The sequence below is a fragment of the Melopsittacus undulatus genome, chromosome 1, assembly GCF_012275295.1.
Source record: "Melopsittacus undulatus isolate bMelUnd1 chromosome 1, bMelUnd1.mat.Z, whole genome shotgun sequence".
Classification (NCBI taxonomy): Eukaryota; Metazoa; Chordata; class Aves; order Psittaciformes; family Psittaculidae; genus Melopsittacus; species Melopsittacus undulatus.
The window spans coordinates 103,709,230-103,729,226 of record NC_047527.1 but is presented as its reverse complement, the minus strand read 5'-3'; the positions used below and the strand labels follow the sequence as shown (position 1 = coordinate 103,729,226).

At 40.9% G+C, this 19,997-nt stretch overlaps 1 protein-coding gene across 2 annotated transcripts; it reads right to left on the bottom strand.

Moving 5' to 3' along the window:
• Window positions 1–850: 850 nt before the first annotated feature.
• Window positions 851–17,459, bottom strand: NUB1 (negative regulator of ubiquitin like proteins 1). 2 transcript variants are annotated; one of them, XM_005150030.4, is made up of 15 exons: window positions 17,384–17,459; window positions 14,190–14,327; window positions 13,943–14,104; window positions 11,894–11,952; window positions 11,314–11,384; window positions 10,252–10,434; window positions 8,651–8,739; window positions 7,170–7,276; window positions 6,164–6,350; window positions 5,079–5,186; window positions 4,777–4,929; window positions 3,718–3,864; window positions 3,311–3,406; window positions 2,403–2,595; window positions 851–1,542 (listed from the first exon to the last, which is right to left on the bottom strand). In XM_005150030.4, the coding sequence occupies exons 2-15, from the start codon at window positions 14,304–14,306 to the stop codon at window positions 1,379–1,381; spliced, it is 1,836 nt and encodes a 611-aa protein (XP_005150087.1). In that variant the 5' UTR covers window positions 14,307–14,327; window positions 17,384–17,459; the 3' UTR covers window positions 851–1,378. The 2 variants fall into 2 exon arrangements, with proteins under 2 accessions (XP_005150087.1, XP_033917350.1); XM_034061459.1 differs by lacking the exon at window positions 17,384–17,459 and adding an exon at window positions 17,165–17,359.
• Window positions 17,460–19,997: the final 2,538 nt, after the last annotated feature.

Genomic DNA, 19,997 nt, shown 5'->3' with positions numbered 1-19,997 from the left:
TCTGTGTATTCAACATTTTGTCCAGTTGTTCCTCAGCGCTCACCTGTAGAGAAGTGGGATATAATGGCTGCAAGGGCTGCTTGTTTCTCTGAGGCTTGTATTATTACCTTTAGAAATGCTTCAACCTTCTGGGAGGAGATACAAAGCTACTCAACTGTTATAGCACTCATGTTGATACAGAAGTACGAAATACGAATAATTCCATAATTACAGTGTAATCACTCCCTGCTTGTTGCTGTCCTTGGCTAAGGTGGCCAAAACCAACAAGCTCCATTACTGAAATCCATCTACTAGATGTGGGCAGTCACTTCCCAGCCCCTTAACTCTGCTTCCTCCAGCATTCACATCTGCCCTGTCACCAGCCCAAGCCCTCGCTTTCCACTGATAAATGCTGGGTAAGAGTCAAGTGTCACCAGATGAAGAAGGTTCCTGTCCCAGGAGCTGCTTTTAGTACCTGCTCTAAGCGGGATCAGCTCCGGTTCCCAGCAGTTGGAGCAGACGGGAGCTGAGCTCCCTCTACCGCAAGAACGAAGCTATGGAAAGCTAATAAACTGCACTTCAGCAGAGCTGGCAAGCAGAGGGAACTTAGGCTCCCAGCGGAGAAGAGGGCTTACACAGCACAGAACAGGGTGTTCTAACACACAGACACACACACACACAAAACCCCAACTCCTTCTCCAGCATGCTGAAGCTGGGTACAACTACTGAAACAGCGCCTGACCCAAGCTTTGTTCAACAGCCGGTTTAGTTAGATAAGGAAGTGTCACTGCACACGGCTCAGGGCAGAGTGGCAGTGCCCTGCTCGGTAGTTCCTACTGGTTTTTAAAACCAAAGCATAGAAGACCCTTACTAAAAGCAAGCAGCATAGTTACCTTTATTGCCTGTGTAACACCTGCAGGAAGGGACAAGCAGACACAGTATAAATCCATGCACAACAGATACGTATATGTCTCTTGGAAATCTTTCAGAAGAAAAGGAGAACAGTTGGAAAGTTGATACCTCTATAATCTCATGAGCTGGGTTTCTGGTTTACAAACTCAACTTCTGTTTTTTAAAGCTGGTATTGTAAAGTGGTATAGAAACGCTTCTTTACTTGAATATTAAGTGAATTAACTTATTTCACGATAAAAATATAGTTTAGTTCTATTAAATTTTCTTCTGAAAATAAACGTTTCTATTTTTCTGCTATGACAATAAATTACAATGTATCACAAATGTAGGCTTTAAGTGTATTTATAAATGAAGCAAGAATTAAGTGTTCCTCCTATAGTTGAAATGAATTCAAGGCATTTAGTAAGAGATAAGCTGAAGGTGCATTTATAATCCCAACTCAATTTGTCAAGGTAAATACATATAACTGAACTAGATATAAAGGGATTTATTGCTGTGGTAGTTGTATATAGGATAAGTACTCATGGATTATCTGTTTCTCTTCCTCCAGTGTTAAATCCAGATAATCCTCTTCGTGCTCAGGAATATCCTCTAGGATTTCATTGACTGCATCATTCTCCATATCTTCATCTGTTGGTGAACCAGAAGAACCTTCCAATAAGAAGCAGCAGCAGTCAATTCACCTCTGAAATAAACTGGTACTTCTCTCTTCCCTCAGCATGACTGCTCTGAGGTCCTACTGAAAAACTACCTCTTACTTAAAAGTGCTCTGCAAAGGATATTGCAGGATGGCCAGTTTTTTCCCCTCTTGTTTAAAGCTATAGGAGAACCTTTAGTTGTACAACAAGGATCACCACAGCTATGACAAATACCAATACATGCGAGTTTCTTCTTTGCCAAATGGCAAGTATCAGTTATGGTTCTATCACATCAGGGACATTGGGAGGGAGTAAAATCAGCTGACTGCATAGTACAAGTCTGCAATAAGCTTCCTAGCAGTCAGAATCCAGATATTAGCAAGCCAAAGTATCATCATTATCAGTGGCAGGTCCAGGGAGCATGCTCCAGCAACTTAGTGCTTGCTCTCTGAAAACTACAGGCAGAAAGAGGCTAGTTTGTTTCTAAATGAGCTGGTATGAGTATAGTTAGATATGAGAAGCTGGAATTGTCTGTGGGCTGGAAAGGCCACATGTTCCTCACTGGGGAAGATGCAGATACCAGAGGCCTTCAGCCTCATGTGCTGAAGCCACAGGCCACTCAGGAGCCATTCTCCTGGGCTGCATCCATTTTACAGGCTGCCTACAGCCAACCCTTATGGTCTTGTATACAGCTGTCACTGGCTGCAGGGGCTGTAGTTTATCTGGGGTAATGGAGGCCTTGCCTTTATCTATGTTACTGCCAAAAGTAGTCTGGGCCCTCTACCAGTATTAAAGCAGAAGTCTCTTAATTGTTCCATACAAGAGCCAGAACAGCCTTTCCCCTTCTCTGCCTGCTGTATGCAACATTCCTACCTGCAGACTCTGTAGACAAGTCTTTTGAAGACGTTGATTCTTCCGATGGACTGGACCCTGCTGGAGAAAGCTGCAGTGAAGCAGGAAGAAGTCCCCCGTAATGAGCAAGGGTTTGGGAAGCTAAGTGGACATTCCCTTTGAAGACCTTTAAAGCTTGCTCTGCTGACTCACGGCTGAAACCCATGTACATCAGCTGCAGGAGAAGGGGAAAGAAATTAAAATATGAAATCTGGAGAAATCCAGCACCAATCTGACAGGAATTTGACTCTACATCTGACAGTCATTCCTCTTGCACAGAGGAGAGCACTGCATGCCAGGAATTCCAGGACACTGACTCTGGTTTACTGGAACAGTTAACGACAGGGCAGTGACCTATTAAAGAACTGGACTGTTGAGTAGAATCAAGAGCCTGTTGCTTAATATCAGACGAATTCTTTTTCTGTTTTTCAAAAGGAAACTTCAAAGCACCCCAGCATATCAGGAGGGTGTACGTACTATTTACATTTTCTAGACAATAGATTTTTCTTGCCTGACATTAATTGCATAGCCACACTAATTACAGTAGAGCGTTTCAGACAACCTGTGATGAGACAGACACATTCCAACTCTTTCCTTTTGTGCACTGCAATGTTTAAAGACTTCTTTTTGGGACTGGGGCATTTGAGTGTGCACAGTTCCCTCTGGATCTCTCTGTGGCAGGTTGGTTCAATAGGCTGGAAGCACACTCAGATGACATTTTAGCCTGAATGTGACTTCCCCATGAAGAGCGGATACCAGACATGGCAGTGTGACAGCCTGAGTGACATGGGTTAAAGAATATTTGTACAGCTTTGCTGACAGAAGATCCGGTGTTTCTGAAGGTGTAATTCAGAAACAAGACAACCAACAGTGCAAGCAGTCTAACTTACTTGATCAATACTTTCCTGGGAAACCTGAAACTGGTCCATGGCCACAGGATCATCATCATCATCTTCCAGCAATAACTCGGGATTGTCGAGAATAAACTATAATAAAACAGAGAGGGATTAGAATACAGCAACAGAGATACAGTAGTTCTCAGCATGGACAGATATATGTAATAGCTGATAGAAGCAAACTTCAGCCAACTTAAGTGATTCATCAGGCCAGGAAGTGGAACAGTCACTACAGTTCAGAAAAGGTAGCTCTGAACTACTAGCTAAAGACTACAGCAAACAGTAATCTGCCAAACAATAAATAAAGCAAGTGAGCAAGGGCTTTGGGTTTTGTTGGTTTTTTTTGTTTTGTTTTTTTTTTTTTTTTCTGTACAGAAGTACTACTCCTGAAAATCACTTACCTTAAAGGCTTGGTCCAGGTTTCCTTGTGTATTACGAAGAGCTATTTGAGCAGCTCTCTCGGAATAGCCCATACTTTTCAAGGTATTGATGTCTTCCAGTCGCTTCCTTCTTTTAGCTCTCTCCTCTCTCTTTATCTGTGCCTTTTCCTGCAGTAATACAGACATTACAAAGCTTACCATGCATGGGAATGCTTCAGCCCTTCCCTGTGCATGTGGGGTTTCTTGGCTTTACTTCAAGTTTGCATTTAAATACAGCCCGTGCAGCCAGACAGAATAGAAGGCCATTTCCATGAGCTAGCACTGTTGCTGTACTTCTGCTCTGCAGTGTTTGTGGACCAGGTCTTACACTGTCAGTTATTATAGGCCCTGTGTGGCAAGTGATAAACCCTCTTGGCAGATGCGGCTACAGACAAGACTTGCCAAGGACAGGACACAGAGTGAGAACTGGGGATGTAGCCAAGGAGTTCTGCTCAGCCCTTCTCTCGGGCATTTGACTTTTCCATCCATATTTCACTGAAGTCCAGAAGTACCACCTCAGTTTACCAAACCTAACTTGAGGCACTTCAGATGTGGACAACACTGTCTTCACCTCACTTGAGCACAAAAAAATCCTTCTTCCCTCCTGGATCTCCAAGGCCAAAGCCATAATACTGCATCACTTGATGGTTAATGCTCAAAGCACTTTATTGTACAGCCTCTTGTCTTTCAGACCAGCCAAGCCCAGGAATGACAGCTTGATCATGGTGTTTTTATTCCCACATGGACTGCTGCCGAGTAGCAAACACTGGTGCAAAGACTTCCTATGTGCCTTGCTGGTATAACCACTGGTCTTTGGCTCCCTCATGACATCTGTTTTGGGACAGAGCTTCCCTTGTTGTATTAAGTTTTGGTTTCAAACTTGTGGCAACAGATGTCAAGTTGTCAGTTTCACTAATAGTGCCAAAGCAGGATAATCAAAGTCTGTAATTTAGCACCATGTTGCACTAGTCATGCAAAACATGATCTTAGGGATACCCAAACTAAGGCAATCCTTGATTTAATACTTTCACTGCATCGTACCTCTCTCCTGTTGGTGATAAGATTGGCAGCATGCTCCACATTCCCATGGCATGCTCGCAGAGCAAGGCGAGATTCCTGTTCGGAGAATCCCAAGAGTGACAGGCAATCAACTTTATCAGGATCTACAGAGAGCTCTTCATATAAGGAAGATGCCTGTATACAGAAAGAACAAAATGATACTACTTACACTGTTGCTAATGTACAAAAGAAGTCTCCCCATTTTTCTGGGCAAGCAAATGACAAAGCCCAAACATGGGAGCTAGGGTAAATGACTCAAAAGGTTTTACCTAATGGTCTCTCACCTTCTGAATATACTCAGCAGCCTCTTTTTCTCTGCCACTGTGATAGTGTCCTATCCCTTGAAGGAGATAAAGCCGCAGAAATAAAACCTTCTCACGACCATAGCTTCCCTAAAGAATTAAACAAAGGGGAGGCACATTGGTAGAAGTGTACATTAGAATATAATTCATTATCTGCAGAACACTTTACACATTTATCTGCAGACAGAAGACTATGTCTTCTTTAAAGTATCACATCTGAACCACTGATGGTGTCTGTGTATGTTTACATGATTTACTAGGCAGTATGTGCTTGCAGCCCAGAAAGCCACCCATGTCCCAGGCTGTATCAAAAGGAGCGTGACCAGCAAGTTGATGGAGAGGATTCTCCACCTCTACTGCGCTCAGGTAAGACACCCCCATCACTGCAGTACTGTACGCAGTTCTGGGGCCTCTAGTGGAAGAAGGATGTGGAGCTCCTGGAGCAAGCCAGAGAAGGCCACAAAGATGCTCCGAGGGCTGGAGCACCTCTGCTCTGCAGACAGTCTGAGAGAACTGGGGGTGTTCAGCCTGGAGAAGACAAGGCTTTAGGGAAACAATAGAGCAGCTTTCAGTGCCTAAATGGGTCTACAGGAAATCTTTTGACAAGGGCGTGTAGGGGTAAGACAGGGGGAAATGGCTTTAAACTAAAAAAGGGGAGATTTAGATTAGGTATTAGGGAGAAAATCTTTACTGTGAGGGCAGTGACACAGTGGAACAGGCTGCCCAAGGAACCATGACTGCTCCATCCCTGGCAGTGTTCAAGGCCAGGTTGGATGGGGCTTTGAGCAAACTGGTCTAGTGGAAGGTGTTTACGGCAGGGGGGCTGGAACTAGATGATATTTAAGGGCCATTCCAACCTAAACTGTTCTATGATGCTAGGTAAAACACGTGTTTGCCATGACTTTTCTGTCAGGTCCAGTGCTTCCACTACGCTGACAAATACACAACTATATTCCAGGCTAATGAGACAGGACAAAACTTTAAACTTCTAAAAGTCGGTACCTGAACAGTAACCGAGTATGTGTAGGAAACAAAAAGCCATTGTAATTAAAAAACAGACAGCATACTTTGATATCAATAAGTCTCTCATGGTTTTCCCCGTAGCACCTCTGGAAGCATTTATGTGCCGTGGACAGCTTTTTCTCTGCATCATCCAGGCAGTCCAGCTGCTCCAGGCGGAAGTAGCACCACACTATATCCAGCTGCAGTACTGCATAGTTATCAACAGTATTCAGCAGTTCTGTGCTACACTCACTGGAAAATAAACAGTAACAATTTTTCTCCATGCACACTTTTTAACACTAACGAAACAACATGCACACTCACACGTTTGAGAAAGCACACACTTCATATCTAAGGTAGCAAATTGATGTCATTGGAATTTTTAAAAACCACTGATTTCTTATCCCATTCACAAATATGCAGGGAACTAAAGATAACACTACATCTGAAAAGAATTATAGTAACAAAATCAGTTGTGACTACTATTTCAGACAGCATCTCTTTAAAAGCAGAACAGAATTAAACCCTGTGTAATCTCTGAGAGGATAGAGACACTGTACTCCTTAGTGCAAGTGAACATGCTGGGTTTTTGTGCCAGTCTCCTTTACATACACACAAATGGGAAACAGATGGGGCCAGTATTACTTTTGGGATCTTAAAAGCACAATATAGGGCTCTGACTCCTGACAGGAAACTAGTTTACTCACAGAAATCTTGGTATGTTTAGTGACCTCAGCTATCTGTGCCACCTTTTACACGAAATTATTACTTCACAGGCACAATTGCAAACAAGTATTTGTAACTGTCTCTTGAGCTAATGCAATTTATAGCCTAGTACATGAATATTGACAGTTCCTGTTTATGCTGACATGAAAGATTAAATTGCCCAGTGTCAGCATCTCTTTCAGCTGCGAGTCAGACTTTGTCTGCTGCTTCCCATCTGCAGATGGGGTGTGAAGCAGTCCTACAGAAAAATAGACCCTGATTTACATGCACAGGTAGTGATGATGCTGTTCCTGGATTTGGCTGTCAGTAAAGGAGAGAGACACAAGGACTCAAAAAGGTTCTTACCAGAAGTGTTTATCAGCATCCAACAAATACGGCAGTGCTATTTCATATTCTTTCTTCTTCATTAATGCTCTGCCTTTCTCATGATAACCCATTGCCAGCACAAGTGCCTAGAAAAACAGACAGACTTATTTTTTGCACCTCCCCAACTCAGTTATGTAACTGAAGTAGTATCTAGGTAATCCATTAGAGCCCTTGCTCTTCCTAGAAAAATACTATCACACCAGTTCTGTAAGAGCAGCACTAGTTCACAGTGCTGCATGCTTTTCTCCCATCTACTATTGTCGGATATTGCCTAATTAAAAGCAGTTAATGTTACCAACACATGAAACATTGCACCAAATTTGTTTTAAGAATTCAACTCTTGATAGATTTTCAATGGTGAGTGATAAAAAGCTAAGTTTTTTTCTAGGCACTACACTTCCTAACAGTATCAGGTTTGCTTTGCTTATTACAACTATGTTGTAAAACCTATTGATTCACCTCCTGCAAAACCTCAGAATTTTAAATGAAATTCTGAATGTGGCAGGAAAACACTGTAGTTCCTGAGGCATGACAAGTGGAAATGTAAACAATACCTCTGGATAGAGACAACCTGCAATATTTCCTCTCGCCCATGTTCAATATTGATGAAATCTTGTACACTTCAACATTTGATGCTTTAACTCTTCAGGTGAATGACTGCTATCAGCACTTCATCAGAACAGCAGACATTGTGAGATTGGACTGTTGTTAATCCAATCATCCAGAAATTCCAGGTGATGCAGAAAACACGCTCTGTTTCAGAAGAGGCTAGCCCAGCAGTCAGCACATGTTGGAGCTTGCTCATTTTTCCCCAAGGTTGGGTTTTTTTTTGTTACTGCATGTAATTCCAAGTATTTATAAAGATTTGTATTTATCTTTAGGAAATTCCACAACTTAAAGATAGCATCTATCACTATTCTTCTGCTTCAGAAGATCAAGTAGGTCACTCCTACCATAATTCAATGCACCCAAAGATATTTTCAGTTGAGAATGTGCAACTTTCTTGAATGGTGGACAAATTTAAGCTTAAGTGCAAAAGATCTCAAAGCTATTTTAAGAGAATCTGATTTTGAGAGACTTAAGTATCCAGTTGAAACTAAGGCCTAACAAACAAGTTCTTTTCATGTCATTCTAGGGCACCCTAAATTTAAAACAGGTGCTGGGATATAACAAAGTTAAAGCCCACATTAAGACTTAAAAATAAGATCTGGACCACACAGGGGTCAGTGCAAGATCAGACCTGTGATTAGGTCAGCAATCAGAGGTCTGTCTCCAGATGACTGAAGTATTCCTAATTGTAGAGTTAATTTTATTACAAAGTTATTTCTAGAAGCAAGCATCTAGTGGAGGCAGGGTTACATCCCCCAACTCTGACAGTACTTCAATCCCATATTTGAAATGCTTCCCAAATCAAGCTTTAAAAAGCCATCTTAGTAGTTTTCTAAGATTCTTTTACCTACTTTCTTAGCTTGATGAGGAATCTCAATTGACCTTCCAGTTTGATTAGCTATATCTAGGTATGGAACAGAATCTGGATCTAAGTATTCCTCTGAAAGATAAGAAAAAAAGGTTTATATTTTAAGTACCAGAGCAACTCTACTGTCATAAGATTATCAATAAACACTGTTACACAAAAAAACCAAACAGCTTACAACAAAAACTTGAATTACATACAAAGGCTCATGTAGTTTTTTGGACATCTCTACCAACAGTAGCCCTGCTCAGACAAGTACAAGGAACTCTTAGCAAGGTTGCTAAGGAAAAGGCCTTGTACATCCAGAAATTTAGACACATTAAAAGTTGCAGCAGTTGTAAGGAATTCTTTGCAGAAGACAAAACACCTGACATTGCACATGCTGGAACACTTGAAATGATTTATCAAATAAAGTACAGAGTATTAAAAAATACAAACCCACAACTGAACACTGTTCATAAAACAGGGGAGGGGGGATAAAAGGCAAACAAGAGCTCGGTATTTTCCTTCTCCCACAGCTTTAATGCTTATAACCAAACTATAAATTTTGTTTTTACTTGCATCTGATTTACAATGAAAAGATGCTTTTTCTTGTAAACAAAAGACAGTTAAGCAGGAGTTTGCTGAGATTTAAAGCTTCTGTCCTTCAATTTTTTTCTCAGATGAAAGAAAAAAGTTGTTAAACTCCCATACTTCATACAGAAACTTCAGCCTGCGAGCTCATTATGGGCTTCACTCTGAACTCTGGCAATAACTGACCGTAACTGGTAAATACCTTGAAAAGGCCCCATAGTAGAGTTCTGGGGTCTAAATCACCCCTGAAGTCCATAAAAGAAATCACTTTTTTCATTTATTCAAAATCAGATATCATAGTAAGAAACAGCCTGTCACTGACCATTAAAAGAAGCTTTGCAATTGGCAGGAATTCATTGCATACCCAGTTTCACAGTGCCTTGTTTGGGGATTTTTTAAACAATAGAGAAGTGATTTAAACACACCACCTAGCAGTGTAATTCACAAACACAACCTCATTCTGAAAAATTATTACTGTTAAATTGACTATATCCCTTTAACTTAATCCACAGTTGCCAGCAATCAACAAACACAACAATAACAGAACAGTCACATTAGATATGAGAATGACAAGTGAGCTGTTCTGCACAATGAAACCACAGTTACACACAGCTGTATCCAAGGAAGACCACAAGAAATTGTTTAATGACTTACAATACATTATCCCACTGTGCTTATGTCTACAATAAATTTAAAGCCTGTTCTCATGAGTCGACCACTTCCTCAACTGATAAGTGCAAATTAAATAGTAATTAAGTCATATCCTTCTTGAAGGGCAAAATGTCTTCTGGCATTCTAGTTGTTTAAGAAGCGTTAGAATAGAAAGAAGTTATAGTCAACTTAAAATCAGTTCTGAAGTAAGTAGAAACCTAGAAAAGTATAAACTGAAATCCAGCCACAGCACAGGCACTCTTCTATGTTGAAAGTTTACTGAAAAAGTAACTTTTGATGTGCAAGAATTAATGAACACCCTCCCCCTCCACTGCACAAAAAAACCGCAGCAAACCCCCTTACCTCTCTCTGCTAGAATTTCCAAACCCTTCTTAGTTCTTTGCATCTTTTCATTTATTTCTTTTTCTTTCTTTTGTTGAAGTTCTTCTTCCTGAACTTTTCTTTTAGTTTCCTCATCACTCTGTTCCAGCTGAAGTACCATCACTTTTGCATTGTGTGTTACGCCCTGGTCTTCAAGGGTTCTGCCTGCAAGATAGAGTATGATGCTTGTAATCCAAATGCTCTGTGGAGAGAGACTATTTTACATTGTCCTGTCACTGGGGGAGGACAACACCACCAACAAAACAACCAAACTAAATGGCCTCTTGTACTGTACTGAAGAACTACAGTAATTACTAGACTCAAGAACTCAATCAAAATTCCTGCCTATTACTGCATATTCAGCAGAAATTCAAATCAGACTTTCATCTCAGAAGTGCTTTTTAAATGATTGGTATGTTTCTCTGCTTGCCTTCCCCACCCCCTCCCCCCCATACATTAAAAAAATACAATTGTTTTTATTTCAGTTAATTGATCTTCAGATAAAAACTGAAACAACATCATCTCCAGGATCAAACACCACAACAGGTCAGTAAAACAACAGAAGAACCTGGAATTAAATCTGAGTTCCTATTGTCAATTCCATGGCTCTAATTCTGACATGTTCTATGGGAAATAAATATGTCAGATGCTTAGGCCATCAATAAACAGAAAGCTGTTGTCATCACTTCCCACAGCATGTCTGACGAGCTGAACACATGTAATGCATTACAAAAAGGTTCTAAATGTGTTGTAAATAACATGTTTAAGGAACTTTAGAGTTGCTCTTCAACTTGCATTTTCAGTGTTTCAACACTTGAAAAATGGATTTTCAACAATTATTACATGATTCCTATAACTGCTCTAATTCTATCTAAGAATTTTGATCATGAGCAGTTATTGAATTTCCTGTAGAGCAGATCCTGACAAATGTAACTGCTATTCCTTGGGAATTTCTGAAATTAACAGAATTATAAGAAGTTTTTCTTCTGAGAATCTGTAAACTAGAAAGTTATCATAAAAATATACTCAACTAGATATACATACCCAGGTCAAGCTGCTTCTTATTTATGATTATTTTGATAGCATTTTCTTGTAATGCATGTTCCTGTGCTATCCTGTGAAATAAATAATTTCACCCATGAATACATGTCTCTTAGAATAGCAAAAAAGTTAAAAAAAGAGTACACTCATAACTGGCTTAAAACTGCTGCTAGAAGTATATCATCAGAAAGCTTTGTACACTGTATGCAGAACCTGGGATATGGAAAGGGAAAAAAAGAAAAGAACTGGATTTTATTAGGTTTAAAAACATAAAAGGAAGAGAAGCTAATGCTCACTGTTCTGCCAGTCAGGGATCTGGAACACTGATCACTATTCCCTTCTCAGGTCCCTGCTGGGGATTTAGAGAACTATCTTTTCCCATGAGTTGGAACCTTCCTGTTTTCTGTCTGTTAAACCACAGCATCTTACATGAAGAACTGCCTTAGAGGCACACTGGACACTGTGCTATTCAGACATACATGCTAAGAAGAAGCTTAAATCAACCAGATAGTTTGTCTTTTTTTTAGTACTATATGACAGTATGCCAGCATATTAGAGAAGAACCAAGAGTGATTACACTTACTGTGATCTGAGCTCCTTGCCTGTGATGAACAGGTTAGTTTCCAGAGGGACTTTTCTGCTCTGTAGTAATTATATTGGGTAAGGGGAAAGGAGTAGGGAAGGAAAAAAAAAAGCATGATATCAAGATACTTTGGACAGTTTCTAATTAATTTACAACAACTACAATTTCTTTTTCAAGTAGTGGGGCATACATATTACTGATTTCTGGCAGGGAGTCTTGTACTTGTTACATAGTGCTAAAAATAAGCATTTTAACAGCAGCAGATTCAGAATTCGATAAATCTAAATTCAGAACCAAACAAACTAAACTAATTTAATTACGCACTTCCAATCTGAACTCTGCTTTGTAATTATGCTACTCACCTGTAACTGGCTAACTTATGATTAATTCCTAGTAGTGTCTATGGTCCCAGATTAGATAAACTGGAATTTTCAATTAATTAATTCCCTTATGCTCAGCAGCATTATAAAGAGGAATTATGAAACTGTTTGCTTGTTTTAACTGCATTCCAATCACTTAACACCCTCAAGCCTCTAGCACATCACATGCCCTAGCAATTATTTTTCACTACAGGACAGAGAACAGTTATGATTGTTGTGTTTTTGCAAGCACTCAGTAAAAAAAACAAACCAAAAAAAACCACCTTCTGAAGCATAGGTTACCATTTAGGATCATCTTCAGAAAAAAACCTCACCCATTGCCCTCTTCCAGATAAACACTCACTTCTGTTGCTGATGACTACAACCTTTAAGTATCCCTGCTTAAAGAAGTTCTCTTCCACCGTTATCAGAGTGGATGAAGACATTTGGCATTGGGGAAGATGCTGCTCCTGCACAAGATAAAAACTAGGAACTGACTGGAGACAGTTGTGCTTGTCTGAGACTATTTTTATGGGAAAATGTTCCCATTAAGAGGCCCTGTATTAATAAGAACCAGATAAGGTTCTGCTCTGTCCTGTGATCAACCTGTATAGCACGCTTCATATCCACACGGTTGAACCCCTCAACCCTTGAAGGTGAGCACCTTTGTTCAAAGTGCCACTGGAGATCAGTCCCCAGCCTGTGTCAGCCCTCACACTATGCTGGACCCTGCTTGGCAGGATATCAGGTAGTATCAGAGCTGACACTAACAGCTTGACAGTATGGATGTCTGAAGAGCGACCAGTCTGTCCCCACCTGTGTTCAGCTGACTAGGGTAGATGAAGCCACACAATTTGATAAAATGGCTACTCATACACTGATTTAATTAGATTTGCATCTTTATTCTGGCATATTTTCTGTGTGAAACTAGAGGCTGAAGCCTTGCTTTAAAAGGGTAGTTCTGTTTTCGTGAAGCTTTTAAGAGCCTGACTTAAAGTGAACAGATGACTACCATCACAATAGCAAATCCTGCTTCTTATTTCCAAGTTCAAACACTGGATGTACCTATTTTAAAGCAAGTTCAGTTAGCTTCCTGGGCTGGAATGGTTACATCAAGATAACGTTACCACTGTAAGAATAGTGTCAAATGCCATGGCTAAAAGATAGAGAAGTTCTTTACAGTGGAAGCAGCCATATATGGCCTAAGATGACACCAAGTTCAAGTTGCTTATTGCACTTAAAGCCACTTGTTTATTTAAAGCTGTCACTTAAATGAAAGCTGTGGTAATACAGTGATATTAATATGCTAATTCAACTTTAGGTATTCTACAGCAGAAAAAATACATCTGCTCTTTACTGCCAATATGAACAGTTACATCGGAAGGAATGAAAATGAACTGGAGAGACACTTAATCTAATTTACTTTTCTTAATTGAAAGATCATTTCTCATTAAATATTCAAGGGAAGAATTATTCCCTTCCTAGTATTATATTCCTTTGCCACAATACCCCCATGTACCTGGGAAACTGAAACATACCTATATAATTCCCCCTCTTCCCATATTTTATAGACCTAACAGATCTCTCATTAAAAAATACCTGAAAAAGTTGAAGTGAAAATATTTGCATTATGTACATCTCTAAATCTTCAAAGGCCAATGTAAAGTGACTTTTCTACAATGTCACTTACTTTTCTACGAGGCAGATAGATATCAAGTCTTGCAATCCCAGTCACTCTAAAATGTTCATTTCCTGTTCCACGCTCAATTGCTTTACACCGTATTTCTTCCAGCATATTCTCTGTATCATTCTCACTGATGCTCAACTTGGATGAATATTTTTGTACAAGCTCCTAAGAAAATAGCAAGACAAAGCAGGGAAATGTACCAGCAGTATGACATGAAGGTGTATGACATCAACTCAGAGAGAATATTTACCTTCATCTCTTTACCAGCTTCTTTGTTTTCATTTGTATATGGTGGTTTCCATAGCTGAATTTTGTCCTCTCTCAGGCAACTTGTCAGTTTTGATATTAAATACTTCTTCTGTGCCATTCTTTTAAAACAAGAACACAACTGGAAAAGAAAGAAAAACAATCAATCTCTATATAGCTAAGTGATATATTGGAATTTTGCACAAACTCCCTTGAGTATAAAATACATTGTGTATTTTGCTGGAGGGGAACCCGAGTCCAAACTACTACAAAAAAAAATGGGAAAAAAAATTAAAAGGGGATGAAACGTGGACCAGAATAGGGATAATCCAGAAGCCCCCTGCCATTTCAAGACAAATTAAACCTCTTAACCCCTCATGTGAGCTGGAATTGCTGAAGGTGCTGATTTATCAAAATCCACAATTCAATTTTTCTGCCCTGGACAGGATACTCAATCCACCCCCACCACTCCTCTCTAAGATGTGTCCTGGCTGTACCTCTGTTTCCCTGTTTCTCTCACTTCCCTACTTCAACAGCCTTTCTACAGTTGAACATGAATTACTGCTCTCTTTGGGAGAAGAGTCAGGAGGGAACATCTCAAAACCACAAGCTCCACCAGAAGAGCATAACATAAAAGTCCCAGCCTCCAGCAAAGTGAGATCAGTTGGAGTGCAAAGAGCTAAGAGCAGACCATAATCTATGCCTTCTCTCCCCAGTTCAACCATTTGTCAAGCAAACAAATGTAATGGTATCATAAAACGATACTGTAACCTTCTGGTTTCACAAAGATGGAACAGCAGGGTACCACTTTTCATAGTCCATAGACATCCTTCCCATTGCAAAGCTAGAACAGGCATGCAGGGCACAAGCAACATAAAGGACAGAGGCTGAGATCAAAGATGAAGTCCACTGTAAATCTGCATCGGTACCCATTAATGGGGAAGAGATGGCAGTGAGCTCAACAGAGCAACTCCCTGGATCACAGTAAGAGTTCAGGCTGAATTCGTCACCACAAGTTACTTTCATCCTACCCAGAGATACTCACAGTAACCTCTGTGAGTGAACCAGCATGTCCCTGAAATAAAACCCCAAGAATAGGGAAGGCACAAAGAGGGCAAGGAAAGGTGGGTGCAGTGATCTCAACAGAAGAAAACCAACCAACCAAACCTATGTACATGTTAAAGCATGTGAGAATTGCATGCTTTGGACACTGGGAATCTTATGGAAGACACCCTTTAATTTATACAGAAAAGCATTTAAAGTGCTAGTATATATGCGCTAAGGTTGGCACTGCAATTTGATTCATCAGTTTTGCTTTTCTTTCAAGTGGTTTCCTTTTCTCTTTCTTGTTTATTAGCTCATTAACTCTCAGGAAAAAAGGGAAGGGCAATGAAGAATCAAACATTTCTATCAATTTTCCAGGTTTTTTTTTCTTTGCTTAAAAAAAAACAAAACAGTCCAATACTATTTGAGCGCAAAAAACCATAGGCAAACATCCAACATGTGGCAAGTTTACTGGTTAACCTTACCTTGACCCAGCTTTAGTAAGCTATGAAGAATTTCTGAATGCCGCAGACAATAGTATTTTCTAGAGAAGTGAGAAGGATTAACTGAGCATGTGGACAGTTTGACATTCCTTCATGTTTGATTACTGTAATTTGCACCCTGTCTGTTCGAACTGGGTGACAACTATGCATTATTTTTCTTGCTGGGATAATGTTGTTGTTATTATTTTAGGGCCAAGGTAAAACATGGTATTTACAAACCTGAAAGCAACAAACATGCTCAGTTTTCAACAGATTGCATTGAATTTATTAGTGCAACTTTTCCAAACCAAGCTAAGCAATTCTCATGAACACCCTTTAACCATCATTCTCCCACTTTTAGGTTACACCATAGAACCATTTTATAGCTGTAATTCTAATCAGCATTACCTTAAGAAACGTAAAAGGTATCCTTGGCTTTGTGGCACCCAGATAAAGTCTAAAATTGCAATCTATGCTTAAGGCAACAAATTGTAGATACAAGTGGCATATATAAACCGCTCACTCATCTTTTAAGAAACACTGTAAGTTTGCAAAATTTTACTGAGCTATAAACCAGAAAACACTGGAGTCTCCAAGTAAACTTATTCTTTTCAACCCTCTATTCTAATTATAAATAAATAAAAAAAATTTTGCTTTCTCAAACATAAATTCCTATTTCACCGTAAACAAACTGCAAGAGAATCCTTAGCAAAAATACACGCAGTTCCATCAGCCAGCATCACAAGTGCTAGTGACAGACACAATTTTCACTTTCGGTATGAGTTTGAAGGGAGTTTCCAAAAGCAACCTGAATAAACAAACAGGGGTATTTCTCAAGGGCCATCCTGAATGCGAAAGGGAGCTTTTGTAACCGAAGTGTCACCCTCTAAAGCCACTTAACCTTAGAGATGGCATAAACCAATTACAGAACTAAGGATCAAAAAGCCAGATTTTTGATGGCAGGGGCAGCATTCTCTGAATGGCTTACTAATAAAGCAATATGCATTAAACTTTCCTAAGGACAAGAAGGAAAACTCCCTGGCACAACTATGGCACATCCCTCCACCGCAAAAGGAGAGTAAGAGACTGAGCCAGCATCACATTATATATAACCTCGAAGCAGCATGTCAACAGAAGGATGAAACCCCAAACACTACCAGCCCCAGATCCGGTAGCGTCCGTAGGCCTCCCCGTGCGCACATCCAGTCCATCCCTTACCGCAAGAGCGCAAGTCACGGTGTTACCGGGGAGCTTTAAGGGCAGCCACAAAGGCACCACCCTTTCAAGGCGCCTCCAAACCTCGGCAGCAGCACAGCTGATGCAACGAGCCCCAGCTTCGGAGCGGGCACTCGGGAAGCTGCCAGGCCGAGGAGACATCACAGGGGGAGAGAGAGAGGGAAGGAAGGGGTATGGGGTGCTCCCAAGCACACCGCTTAGGCCCTCGGGCACCCACCTGCGCCCTGCGGCGGACGCCGGGCCTCAGAGCCCGAGCAGCCCCTGAGGAGAACCTGGGCTCTCACGCAACGGCTCCCCGCTGCCAGGGCTCGCCGAGGGCTGCCAGAGCCGCCCGCCCTGAAGAGAAGGAGCCGACAACGGCGACACCTCGAGCCCGAGCAACAGCCGGGTAGGCTGGGCTTGCGCTTCACCTCGCCGCACCCTCCGCAGCGCTTACCTGCGCAGCTCCCGCGGGGTGGGCTGAGCTCTGCAGGCACGGCACTCCCTCCTACGGGAGCCTTAGAGGCCCAGGGGAACGGAGCGAGGCGGGCGCTCATCACGTGGTTGAAGCCGTGTCCCACCCGCCATCTTAGGGTGCTGCCCTCACTGGGGGGTGCGGCGGTGTTGATTTCTTGTGGTTCTGTGTGTCGTGCTGCTGCTGTCTGTCTGCTGTCTTACAGCCCAGCCTGGCTTAATTGTCCTCTGTGTGAAGGGATCCCCAACGCGCTACCGAAGCGGGGCTCCCTTCCAGGAGGGGTTGGGGCCTGGAGGAGGCTGAATATCCTGCAGCTGCTCCTGACATGCACCTCTCAATTTATGAGGCAAAGCTGTGGCTGAAAGTGTCAAGGGAGGCTTTCCCAAAAGACTGAGGTGCTGTGGAAGGTGCCAGGAAGGACTGATGTGTGATTTGTTTGCTGCGCTCCTTGAGAGTGGCGGTGGTCAGGGTGAGCTTTTGTAGGGGACCTGGTGTTTCCCCTTCAGCAGTGGTTGACAGGTGCCTGGCTGGTTGTGGGACTGTCAAAAGTTAACTTGGGTTCAGAGGCTGGGCTAGAAGAATATGTTGGGTATGTGCAAGTCTGGTTCTAAACACCACCTCAAGTTGAGGTGGTGCTGGAATATCACTTCTAGTTCTCATAATGCCCAAGAGCAGGAGTAGGGTGCAAGACTGCGCAGACATTTGGCTGTACAATGTAGGCTGCTCAATGCTGTATTTGTATATGAGGTTCTCAAAGGGTGGTTGGGACTTGTTTCCGGAATCTTTTTGGTGCCTGTAAAAAGATGTAAGTGTTCCTGCAATGGGTTACACCAGAAATAATTAACTCGTGGGGTTAATTCTTCCCTGTGACCAGCTGTCCCAGCAGTGGAGGGATTGTATGCTAACTGCTCTGATGTGTGACTGAAATAATTGTATTGGAGTATTATTTGTTCCAGGATGGACACGTCTGCAGGACTGTCCTTACATAAAACATTCCTCTTTAGGTAACCATACAGACTAAGTGGGGGTACTGTTAACTGCAGCTTCAGAAATGGGATCCTCACAGAGGATTATGAGCTTGTGAATAAGACACTGAACTAGAAATTCAGGATTCCAGGCTCCCCTGTGTGCATAAATGAGTCAAGTTTGCCCAGTAATAAAATAAGGGCAAACTTGCTTTTATGACAATCCTGAGCTCAGTGCTTGAAACTTAGGAACTATGTAACTTAGGAACTAAGGTAATAGAATGATGAAAGTGACTGCCCCATAATCACCAAACATGAACAAGCTAACAGTGAAAGATTTTGAAAACTGGAACTTTCTCATATTTGAAGTTTTAATTTTTTTTTCCTCATGTTTCCCTGTTTCATTTTACTGCTGCTGTTTTGGGGGAGAGGGGAGAAGTCTTGAAGTGTAAGTATGGCAACTTTCATCATAACCAAAACTACATCATTAACAAATAAAAATTTACTGAAGTTGTTTATCCATGATGTCCTTGGGAATGAAGTTGAAAGACTTCTCAGAAGGCAAAAGGCCTATTCTTAACAAGTTCCAGTCAGTACAAAGCACAGTAATATGCTAGAGAAACCTCAGGAAAAGGACAAAGTGTTTGTATGAATGTGATCAGAAAGCAGTTAAGTTACTTAGTCTATGCATAAACTTACATTGAGTTTTAAATCAGCATATTCAAGGTCTGTGTTTACGTAAGAAAACTTAATGTAGCTATAATCCTTTATTAATGTCTCATGCCTACCCAGGAACAGAAATCAGCATCTGAGCTGGAAATTAGTCTGGGCAGGCCAGTTAACTGAAAACACTGGAAACCCTGAAAAATCACAATGAGCACCTCTTACCAAACCTGCCTTCATTTTGCTGCTTTTACTGAGGATGAGTGGAAATTTCTTTAGGAGTTACTGAGGCATACTCATAGCTGTTGGTAATAGCTGGTGCTTTTCCACAGTATGTATTATAGATTTTATAAGAAAAAGGTGACATTTACTATTAAACCATTTATTTATTACCATTAAAACAATAAAAATGAGCAGGGATTCTCTTCATTAATTTAAAAAATATACACATCAGAACGTATCTTCAATATCTTTTTCTAAGGAAAGTGAGTGATGAAATCATACATCAATTGCACCAATCACTTTCAATACTGTTTCATTTGTTACTTGTTTATTGTCTAAAGTAAATATTACTCTGCTGAAATTTGTCCTGGTTGCTTCATCAGTAGTTCTACTAGTCTTTGCTATAGCTCTTTCAGGTATTTCAGATATTGATGTGATAAAATCTTAGTTTCTGGAATTAGTGACCTGAAAAGAAGGAGGGGGAAAAAAAAAAAAGAAACACAAAAAGAGATGAAATTGCTCTTGTATCTCAAGATTCGAGTAACAGAAGTGAATATCTGTCATTGCAGCCCAGCATCTTTGTAAGAACATCTCCTTTTACACTGTACTATAAAACAACAGATTATGTAGTAAGGATCTTCTTTGGCTAGTAAAAGTAATAGACCCTTAGCAGGTCAATCAATGTAAGTAGGAAGGCTATTTTTCATTCAAGTTTTTTGCGAAGTTTTATGTATTACTGAATGTCT

Bases quoted from the DNA above. Each gene is read 5' to 3' on its own strand.
- NUB1 (XM_005150030.4), bottom strand. From the start codon at position 14,306: ATGGCACAGAAGAAGTATTTAATATCAAAACTGACAAGTTGCCTGAGA. The intron at 14,105-14,189 runs GTAAATATTCTC...CTATTTTCTTAG, and splicing joins AAGCTGGTAAAGAGATGAAG to GAGCTTGTACAAAAATATTC. The intron at 3,865-4,776 runs GTACGATGCAGT...GTATTACTGCAG, and splicing joins TTATCACCAACAGGAGAGAG to GAAAAGGCACAGATAAAGAG.